The sequence below is a fragment of the Eutrema salsugineum genome, unplaced genomic scaffold (genome assembly GCF_000478725.1).
Source record: "Eutrema salsugineum unplaced genomic scaffold, Eutsalg1_0 scaffold_5, whole genome shotgun sequence".
Classification (NCBI taxonomy): Eukaryota; Viridiplantae; Streptophyta; class Magnoliopsida; order Brassicales; family Brassicaceae; genus Eutrema; species Eutrema salsugineum.
In genome coordinates this window covers 7,257,264-7,267,933 of record NW_006256612.1, presented here as the reverse complement: position 1 = coordinate 7,267,933, position 10,670 = coordinate 7,257,264, and the positions used below count along the sequence as shown (strand labels likewise).

General features: G+C 37.2%; 2 protein-coding genes across 2 annotated transcripts; both read right to left on the bottom strand.

Moving 5' to 3' along the window:
- Nucleotides 1-414: 414 nt before the first annotated feature.
- On the bottom strand, nucleotides 415-3,805 carry LOC18992647 (auxin efflux carrier component 7). The gene is made up of 6 exons (XM_006416064.2): nucleotides 2,277-3,805; nucleotides 1,932-2,196; nucleotides 1,770-1,855; nucleotides 1,220-1,377; nucleotides 1,057-1,133; nucleotides 415-959 (listed from the first exon to the last, which is right to left on the bottom strand). Exons 1-6 carry the CDS (start codon nucleotides 3,454-3,456, stop codon nucleotides 893-895), a joined length of 1,833 nt encoding a protein of 610 aa, XP_006416127.1. The 5' UTR covers nucleotides 3,457-3,805; the 3' UTR covers nucleotides 415-892.
- Nucleotides 3,806-5,453: 1,648 nt separating this feature from the next.
- Nucleotides 5,454-9,540, bottom strand: LOC18992646 (probable sulfate transporter 3.3). The gene is given in 12 exon segments (XM_006416063.2): nucleotides 5,454-5,802; nucleotides 5,887-5,963; nucleotides 6,055-6,140; nucleotides 6,397-7,001; nucleotides 7,105-7,221; nucleotides 7,320-7,433; nucleotides 7,907-7,972; nucleotides 8,046-8,217; nucleotides 8,624-8,831; nucleotides 8,938-8,953; nucleotides 8,955-8,987; nucleotides 9,229-9,540. Coding segments are annotated over 12 exon segments (1,896 nt in total). The 5' UTR covers nucleotides 9,478-9,540; the 3' UTR covers nucleotides 5,454-5,649.
- Nucleotides 9,541-10,670: the final 1,130 nt, after the last annotated feature.

Below are 10,670 nucleotides of genomic sequence, written 5' to 3'. Positions count from 1 at the left end.
AACAGTTAAAGCAGTAAAGCACTTTACAAAAAGGAGTAAAGAAGCTTTTATACTACCTCTTTTTTGTTTCGGCTTTTCTCGTTTATATTTTATTTTGCTTTTTACTTTTATATAACTTTTTGTCTCTTAATTTACCTTTTTCTCTTGATATTGTGATACATCACACACGGTTTACTAAACGACGACACAAAAAGGTTTGAGTGCAACCCATTTCTTCCCACTCATGATGGCAAACCATTGCTCTAAATGGTAAATAGAGACTTCTCAAGTGGTGTACTTACTTCCACCTCGTTATTTCCATGTTTTAAGTTGATTTTCTTCATTTTACTCAGGTTATGTCTTAAAACAACAAATATTAAACTGTTAAGGTGTTTTTGATGTGGATGTAGACTGCTGGACACGTAATCGCTATAGTAGAAAAATTATTCTAATATAATTTAGATAATGGTAACTGGTAATTATACATCACCAGATGTGAAAGGATAATATACAAAAAAAAAAACCACACTTTACGCAAAAACGATCAACACATTAGTAAAAAGCTGAAGCGTTTTAACACTAGCCCAATACCTACCTAATTCAAAACAACACATCACAAGTAGAAAAAAAAAGTTGCAAAATCAAATACTATATCATAATAAGGTTTTATCCTCTATTGGTTGCATCTGTCCTTGTTTCCCTTGTGCTCTTCTTCTCTCATTGTCATCCCCTTCTTTCTCAAATAATCTTCTAGAAATTATAGACAAGAAAAAAGAGCTTTTCGATCTTTCAAATCAAAACTTGGTACCCTTACTAAACCTCTTGTGTTACATTTCTCTAGCTTTGTTCCACTAATCTTGGAACTCTCTTGTTTCTCTTTATCCGGAAGCAAAACTTCTCTATTATACAGAGCTTATAGCCCGAGTAGAATGTAGTAAACAAGTGTGATCGGTAGTGCGATAAGCATTCCGAATATTACCCTGCAATATCAATCCACATAAGTCAATAACATATATTAGTAAACCTTATCTTATGAATGAAATTTATTTTACTTCCGATCCGATATAAAATACTTACCCTGTACTCAAGATTGCTGGATGAACATTGTACTCTTTTGCAAACACAAACGGCACGATTCCTTGAGGCAATGCAGCCTAACACAATGGTACCACAAAACATTCTATTAAATGAATTTTTAGCAGAGATTGCTTAACAAAAAGCGGAATATATTTTAATTTACCTGAACAATGGCCACACGTAATAGATCTCCGCGTAATCCGATACCCATGGCTGCAACGGCCATTACTGCTGGTCCTGTCAAGAACCTCACCGCCATTGCAAAAGTCGCCGTGGAGTTTCCGCAAGCGATTAACTTGGGTTGCAACGCCATGAACAACCCTTCACCATTTGAACAATCAATTTACTAATTAGTATTTTTTTCTTCCACTCAAAAACAAACAAAAGATGGTCCATATACATCATGTAAAATGTAATCTAAAATCCAATAAATGCTGATAGCAATAGCATACACGTTAAATGTAATGTAACTCCAATCAGCTTCCACTTAATAATATTTGGAGGGAGCATGACAACAAATTAAAGAGACACGAGCTTTGTCCTCCCACCACGACCACTTATATAATACGACCTCGCTTCATCGACCCTACCTGTCGGATGGTCCATCCCGTAAATGGGCCACCCAACAAAATCTAAAAAAAATACTAAAAACCATTTTCGACTATCAACCAAAAAAAAATATGCTGAATTTCCGTACGAATGCGTATACTCACCCAAACTGAACATTGCCATACCAAGACCAGCATCAGAGAGAATTGAGATTGATTGCTGAATGATTTTAGGCATCGCCACATTCCACCTTCATAATCCAATCACCAATAAGTTCTAATCACATAATAGTTTTGCATATTGATTGATTTTGTTTATTTAGTTACCGGAAAGCGACGAGGGCCCAAATAAGGCCAATGAGACTAGAGTAAGTGTTTGGGTTTCTGATCAGTTTTCTCCACACCATTATCAGTATCAACCGAGTCATCACACTCGCCGGCGGCATATGTTTAACCGGTCCGGTTTCGTTGGCTTCTTTAGGGTTTAGCTCCGCCGTAGAGTTACATCGAAGCTTGTGTAGTCCGTTTGGTCCTTCCTTCGCTCTCTCCGACTCTTCTTCGCCGCCAAAGTCTCCGTTCGTCGGACCAATAACTGTCAAATTTAAGCAATTTCGTTTGAGATTTTTGTCTCACTCTGGTTCTAGAGAAATAAAGTTAACCTTAAATAAAAACCTTTGCTTTCTGCGTTCTGAGGAGGATCAGAGACCAACATTCGAATCTCTTTAGCGCCTTGGTCGGATTTTCCAGCTTGTTCGTTAGCTCCGCCGAATACTTGAAGACCCGGTCTATCCGAAACGGGTGACCCGTTGGATCCCCACACGAACATATGGAGCTCCTTCGCGTCATGACTATTCGATTTTCCTCCGGCATGATGATGGCTTTTGCTACCGGTTTTACTAGCGGCGGAGGAGAATTCCGGGTTAGGAGCTGGGTACGACCCGGCTGGTCCCGGGTAATACCCGAATCTCGGCGACGAAGCCATAGCACAATTCTCATCGAAATTCGACGGTCTTGGAGTTGGTCCCCTCGACGACTGAACGGAATACATATCCGCCGGTCCAAAATTCGATAACCGGCCACCGGGAAACCCCATCATAGAGTAGAAATCGGAGTTATTGAAATTAGATCCTCTCGGAGTCGTGCTGAGACTATAAATCTCAGCTCCGGTGAGATTCGACGGACGAGGAGTCATGTTAGGACCACAAAAAGATCTCCGAGAAGCGTTCGATTTCCTAACGGTGACGTGTAACTTCCCGTCGTCTCCGATCTGAGCGTCCGTCTCGAGGAAATCGTGACCGTCGAGCGAAACGACGTCGGATTCGACTTTAAAAGAGACGATCGAAGCCGCCGTCTCCGGGAACTGCTCCATGATTAAAATCTTAGCTCCTCTGTACTCGAAGAGGAAGAGGAGGAGCGTGTACCAGATTATACACTGGAGAACGACGATCTGGACCATGAGGGAGCCGGAGTAATCGCCGTACATGGCGATCAAGAGAGGGATTCCCATGACGAGCGTGTTGGGGAGCGTGGAGAGGGAGAAGATGGTGATGCTCCACTCGAGAGTGCCTGAGCGAGTGAAATTGGCCCAGATTGTTAGGAGAGAGAGCATGATCAATTTCTGGAGAGTATCGGCGGCGATGAATCGGAGGTTCATGGAGTAAGGGTTGTTGGTGGAGATGAAGTGGAAGGAGAGGAGAGGGACGGCGAAAATGGCGACGAAGCGGTTGATTCCGGAGCATTGGTCAGGTGAGAAGATTTTCCACCACCGGACGGAGCCGTAAGCGAGGATCATAGCGACGTAGAGTGGAATCACCGCCGTGAGCACCGTGTAGAGGTCGTGCCATGTGATCATTTTATCGCCGGAGGAAGTGGCAAAAGGTGTAATTTTTAGAGTGTGGAAAAAACCGTTAGGGAAGTGAGAGTGTGTGTGAAGTCAAAAGAATTTAGTGTCAGTCTCTCTCTGTACTCTGTGATGACGGAAGCTTAACAGAGACAGAGAGAAGAAGGAGAAGAAGGAGGAGGAGATTTTTGAGGATTATAGTTTTACGAGAAGACGTCCCTTTACAGCTCCCTTTATACAGCAAACACATGACGACTTTAAAGTTCCTATTTTTGCTTTATTTGTTTTTAACATTTACTATAGATATTTTATCCGCACCTTTTTTTTCAACCATCCGTGTTTCTGACTGAACTTTTCCCTAATTTCTGTACCATTAATTTCTTAAGGATAATATATAATAAGATTCAGTATGGATTGTGTTTGAATGATATAGGCTATATGAATTTGTCTCCAAATTCTCTTACATTTTTATTATGGATTATGTAAATTTTTAGAGCTTTTTTTCGTTCAATGTTAAAAGCTGGTTTATGAAAAAAAACACACATTTGGCTAAACATGTTACTTATCTATTTTCACTATTTTATACGTCAATTTGCTTCTTCATTTTTGACATCTCATGTACATTCGTATTCAAAAAATTTCTTACATGTTAAAAAGTTATGTTCATAATGTTACAAAATAATTTATTTTAAATTTCTTAGTGTATAGATAGAGTCATATAAATGAAAATGTTCTATTCCGTTTGTATTTGGCGCCGTAATATATTTAAGAATTAAACTTCACTAACCAATCTTCTAAGATATGGTTTCGGGTTTCCTCTAGTTATATAGTTTCCTCTAATAAAATATACAAATGTTTTTTTAATGGTGACAAAAAACACATAATATTTCTAGCAAATGTATGTCAAATTTTGTTGGGCCAGTAACTTGGCCATAACTGGCTTTTCATATACTTCACATAGTGGGATAGAACGTCCTTGGATAATTTCCAAACCCCAATTGATTAAGTTCGATTAGACGAATGGAATCTGCATGATCACCTTGCTTGACCAGTCTATACAATGTTGTTACTTAATTAGTCGTTAAATTATAGAACTAGTTTTCATAATAAATCTCACGTGCATGTGCAACTGATGGTGATATTACTGAGCTAGGCTGATGATGATGGTTATATAATATAATGGAGATTATAATGATGATGATATGCTAATATAATGAGATGATGACATAGCTAAGTCCATCAAACAAGTGGTGAGGCCTAGATGATATTACAATTAGCCCATCAAGCATTTCCTTGGTACTATTTCCTAGATAGAAGAGATAACCTTGATTGCAATCAATTGAGATAAAATGAGTAATGTTGTTAAGTGTATTGATGATTTTTTTGACAGGTAGAACATCGGTTTAGTGTGGTTTGAAATTTCAACGATTTTATTTTTATTTTAATTAATCAACCCAAAACGACGTTGTTTTCTATTTTTTATTTGTTTCCTTCAATATTTTCTTCTATACCTGTATGAATTAGAATAAGCAGAGGTTAACTTTAGATTATTTGAAAGTGCTAACGATGGGTAATGCCGTAGTGGTGATATAAACACGTGATTAGGGAGTAATAATATTCATATAAATTGCTAAAGCAAGGGGCGTGTAGGCCTTATTCGCCAAGATCTAAATTTTTAAATCTTTATTGTCCTGTTGTTTTTTTTAATAAGCGATGGCTTAATCATGACATCCTATGCACTTCCAAGAAATTTGTTTTTAACTTTTAGGCCACCCTTTAGAATATCCATAAGGTGTTTTAGACATTCTGGCTCATGGCGCTAAAAAGCATCATACCTAATCCGATATGAAATCTTATAGATTTTCACGCTAGAGTATCTTAAAAGTCTTTTTCTTCTAGTAATTATTTTAGTTCACAATGTTATTGAAAATCAACAGAAGACGAGAGAGTTAGTTAGTCCGATGGCTTAATCCGATCAATGTCACCACCGGCCAAAAGTACACTAAAAATTGGCAAAACTAATAGATTAAAACATACATCTTGAGATTCTTGACCAAAATCAATAATGGAGAAAGAGAGAGAGGAATGTAAAAGTACAACTATACTGAAAATAAAAAGATGAAGAGATTACATAAGAAAAAGGTAAACGTTAACCATCGAGCAATTATCACATTTTGGACCGAGAAAACAAAAAATATATTATAGTCAAACGTTATTGAGAGATGGGCCTTTAAGAGAGAGCGACGCAACCGCTTCCGCAACAGTCAAGAAGAGAAACTCAGGCCTCATGAACTCTTCTTCTTCATCAGCTCTTTGTAGCTTCTCCATCACTTCACTTAAAGGGTTCACAAATACAAGCTGCACATATATTCGGTTTAGATCAAACACAAATCATAATATCTTGGTTAAGTCACGAAAACCCGGTTTGGAAAACAACTTTACCTCGATGTTCTTCTTCGCTGTTGTTTTCTTCAAATCCCTAAAGAAGGCGACTCCGTTTGTGTCCACCCCGCTCACGGCTTTTTTTTTTAACATATATAAAGGAATTAAACAGAGTCAATTACGAAAACCGATTTATGGTTAAAATGGATCGGTTTGATTAAGACTAACCTGACATTTCAAGAATCAAGAACCGAAGGCTAGAATGCTTCTCCTGAGCTTCCTCTTCTTCGCATTCTTCGATCCAACGAGATGTTCTACAACGTTTATAAACATATTATCATTCATGGCAATAGCTATTAAGAAATGTGGTTCATGTAAACATAGCTAAACCGGTCATCTAAAAATGCTAAAAAACACTATAACAGACCCGAATTCGGACTTAACCGTGACAATGAAAATCAACATATTCGTTCGTAGACTTTTGAAAACTTCTTAAGAGATAAAAAAATGAGTGGATCCTATCCAAACTTTCAAACTACATAAAGAAAATAACATAATTTAGAAGCTAACCTTTCGGTGAGGTAGTTAGAATTGGCGAAATTGACCGGAGACTCAATGCTTAAGACAAGGAATCCAGGGATCCTCTGAGCATCTTTATAATGATGAAGATTCCGGTAGACATCAGTCCCCGGAATATTCCCCATAATAACGGTCTTAGGCCTCGTGACTTGCATCAACACCTTCAACAAAGATAGCCCCACCGCAATGGCTAGACCGTGTTGAACAGACAAGAAAACGACACCAAAGAAAGCGCATAGCATCACCAAGAAATCGAACTTATCGATCTTCCATATGTAACGAGCCGCGGGAAGGTCGATGAGACCGATGACCGCGGTCACGATGATGGCACCGAGGACAACGTTTGGAGTGTATTGAAAGAGCGGCATCAAGAAGAGGAGTGTGACCATGACCGTGACGGACATCACGATGTTTGAAACCGCGGTTTTGCATCCTGCGTTGTGGTTAACCGCAGATCTTGAGAACGCTCCGGTCGTGACGTAGCATGAAGTGGCGGATCCTACTACGTTCATTAGACCTATTGCGATCATTTCTTTGTTTCCGTCTACGTGGTAGTTCTTTAGCGCTCCGAATGTTCTTCCCACTGCGATTCCTTCCTGTTTCGAATCGAGTTACTTGTTAGTCACGCGAGGAATGTTGCAAAACTCTCTTTTTTTTTTATTTTCTTCTATGCGTTTGAGATTGAAAGAAAGTTTTTACAGTGAGGGAGACGATTCCGGTGATAAGTCCGGTTTTGGCGACGAGTCCAAGATGACTTCCGTGAAACTGAAGCATGTTCCAAGACGGTGGATTTAAACCTTCTTGTAACTTCCCAATCTGTACACCAAAATTACAAGATTTTAATAAGAAAAAACGTCAAAAAAAACAGAGGATTGGTTATGTATAGAGAAAGGAAGAGAGAGAGGGAAGCTTACGACGCTGATTCCATGACGGTCAGCTTTAAGAACAAAGACGAAAAGCGTAGAGACGATAACTGAAAGTAACGGAGCTCCGGCTGAGACCCAGAACAGCTTCGGTTTCTTCATGCTCTACATTCAAAAACACTTTATTTCTCAGTTTATTTGGATACTTGCATCTACATTCAACAACACTTTGCTTTCTTCTGAAATCGGTTTTTTTTTTTTTTGTTTGGTTATTCTTTGAAGTTTTAATCAAAATGACTAAAAAGTATAACTTTATGTAATAAAATTTCAAAAGATAAAGTTTATCAAATGTGATTTTGTAAATAAATAATTGGTTGTTTTTCTATTCCAAAACCATTTGTTCGTTATTTATGGCGGGAAGAAGGTTTAGAAAACGATGGCAGTCCACTGTAATTGCAAGGTAACAAATGTTCCACATGCATATTACCAAAAAAAATGCTTCATATATTACCAAAATTTGTTCCACATGCATATTACCAAAAAAAAATGCTTCATATATTACCAAAATTTGTTCCACATGCATATTGTTGAGGGAGTATTTAAGTGGTAAATTAACAGTGAGCGATAAGCAAACATACGAGGTGACGTGTCGCGAGCAGGAACAGCAAGAAGAAAACTCCCATCACAATTGTTTGCCATGACCACTGCACAGTTGACAATACCATTAATTATTGGTAAATAAATATGAGTAAAACAGGGGAAGAAGAAGAGAGAAACCTCTTTAATGTGTTGGAAAACAGAGGAAAGAACAGGGACTACACTCATATGCTTAGTGAAATGAGTTATCCCAAGCAGAGCCTTTAGCTGTTGCAATGACACTATTATTGCTGCTCCCGCCATAAACCCTATTAGCGTTGCCTTTGATAGAAAGTCTATTAAGAATCCCAGCCTGCACATTCCAAAACAATACTAAATACTCCCTCAAGTACTCGATTTTATTATAATTTTTTTTAGTGTTCACTGTTTTTTATAAGTTTTAAATTTCATATAGTGATCAACTTATTTTTTTCAGATAAGATAAAAGAATATCTCATTTTATTTTTTTTCACATATGATTAGATAAATTTCCTCTTAAGAGTTAAAAACCAAATCAACACAACATAATATATAACCCTCTAGTTCGAAAAAAAAAATATATATATATATATACATATAGTAAAGCCTAGCACAGGCCCAATATTGATCTATGAACACATACGCATGTCTCAACAGAACAGTCAACAGATATAAGTGGTTGGTTCATGCAAAACTAAAACAGCTTTACGAGTAAATATAAACAAATATATAATTATAACCTGAGGAATCCAAGAGATGCTTGAAAGAGACCAGCGAAGAAGGTAGAAGAGAAAGCGAGCTGTAAAAAGAGAAGAGGATCGTCTACGGGAGAAACTTGTTGCCTTAGCATGGATCCTAAGATCAACGACGCTATGGAGACTGGTCCCACCGCTAGATCTCTCGAACTTCCGAACACCGCATAAACCAACGGTGGCACGAAGCTCGAGTCTACATACATTAACACACACGTGTGTATATATATTTACATTTACTATTTCCTTTGTAGAAATAAAAGGATAAAGATAATATTATTCATTTCACTTTAGATTCTTACATAGACCGACTATGGGGAGGCAAATTCGCTAGCTTCGCGTAACTTATCCCCTGTTTTAGAAACACAAAGAAAGAAACACAAAGAAAGAAACACAAAGAAAGAATCTTAACATGTTACCAAAAAAAAAAAACACAAAGAAAGAACAAAGTATTAATCTTGATTGGAGAAAAAGATCAAGATTTGAGAAAAAGATCAAGACTTTAATCAAAGGGCAATCGTGAATGGCCGGAAGGTGAAATGGGTCATCGTCGGATTTTGCAAATTCTCTCAGCCGGAGAAGTTGTTACGTACCTGAGGAATAGCTAAACTGGCGATGGTGAGACCTGAAACGACGTCGGATTTGAGGAGGCTGAAGTTGTACTCAGGGCACCACTGGAGGATTGGGAAAATGTATTGAGCGGCTCGTATGAGTTTAGTTCGGTTCGGTTGTCCTCTAAACTGTCTTAAAGGATCGTCCGGGAAGAAAGTCTCCTTCAGTCTTGTCTTCAGCTTCGCCGCCGTGCTTTTATGCGGCGGAGCGACCACCTTGTGCACCTCCATATAATTATGTATGTGACTGCGTGTTATGACTCTTCTCTTGGCTCTTTGTTAATAATGTAAACCACGAGTATTGTTTATTTTGGGTCGGTCTTTGACATTTTATAATGGTATAGCTTGTGGCCTCTTTTTTGGTATTTTCAAAAAATATAATTATTTTGGAATTCTTACACGTACTGTTGTTTTGAAAAGAGCAATAAATTTGTAATTTGTGCCGGTGTTCTATTTTGTTTGTCTTTTTACCGTTTACATATTATTTAGCCTGTGAATATTGATTTATATCCATATACTCCAAATTTTCAACAATTCTATGTGCAATTGAATACAAAAAATGTCCTATTTATATAAAGCATTCGCCAGCTTGAGAAATTGTAAATAATGCATAAAATACATGGTATGGATGATAACAAATTAACAAGTAAGTTAAATATAGAAAGTAACACAAAAAGCAGTCTTTAAAATCTCAGTGATAAATTGATAATAATGGATAAATGTATATACCCAATAATAACGCTAACAAACAGAGACACGACCAACTAGCCTACTAGGAATTGTTACATTAATCCGGACAAAAGAGAAAAAGTTGATGAGTTAAGACTTGTCGTCCTTGGGTCAATGAGTCGAACCCACACTATCGCTATAAATATTAATACCTATAGAATATAACATTTGTAGATGCTTATGGATAGTGTTTTGTTGTATCAATAATTACTAGATGATTTTAAAGATTATCCTACCGTTGAAAAACCATTGATCTGTGATATGCATGAGAAGAAAATAGTTCATGCCTTCATGGTTTCATTGCCAAAAAAGTAAAATAAATTAATGTCATACGGAGTATTAGTTTAACTGATAGATAGAAATATGCCAATTAATGGTTTGATACTCGAAGGTTGTCTTCTCGTGTGAATCAGATCGAGTATATATTAATTTAACTAATCATTCTCGGACATTCCTTGTTTCCGGTGAAAAAACCGAAAGGGACTATAATGAAAAGATATAGAAAAATATCCATATAACAAGAAGAATCTAACCAAACTCATAAAAAATAGAAAAAAAAATTCCAACCAAACCCGAGAATTGTAATTTTATAATATTTGCCTCTAGGATGGAAAAAAATTGCAAGTTTAAGGCGAATGGACATGTATTTGCCTTAAAAAATTGTAATTTTCCATTATATCAAGAAGGAAAGAAAA

Excerpts from the sequence above, each read along its gene's own strand:
- LOC18992647 (XM_006416064.2), bottom strand. The coding sequence starts at position 3,456 with ATGATCACATGGCACGACCTCTACACGGTGCTCACGGCGGTGATTCCA. Across the intron at positions 1,134-1,219 it reads TACGTGTGGCCATTGTTCAG|GCTGCATTGCCTCAAGGAAT; the intron begins GTAAATTAAAAT and ends CCATTGTGTTAG. Across the intron at positions 960-1,056 it reads CCAGCAATCTTGAGTACAGG|GGTAATATTCGGAATGCTTA; the intron begins GTAAGTATTTTA and ends TTGATATTGCAG.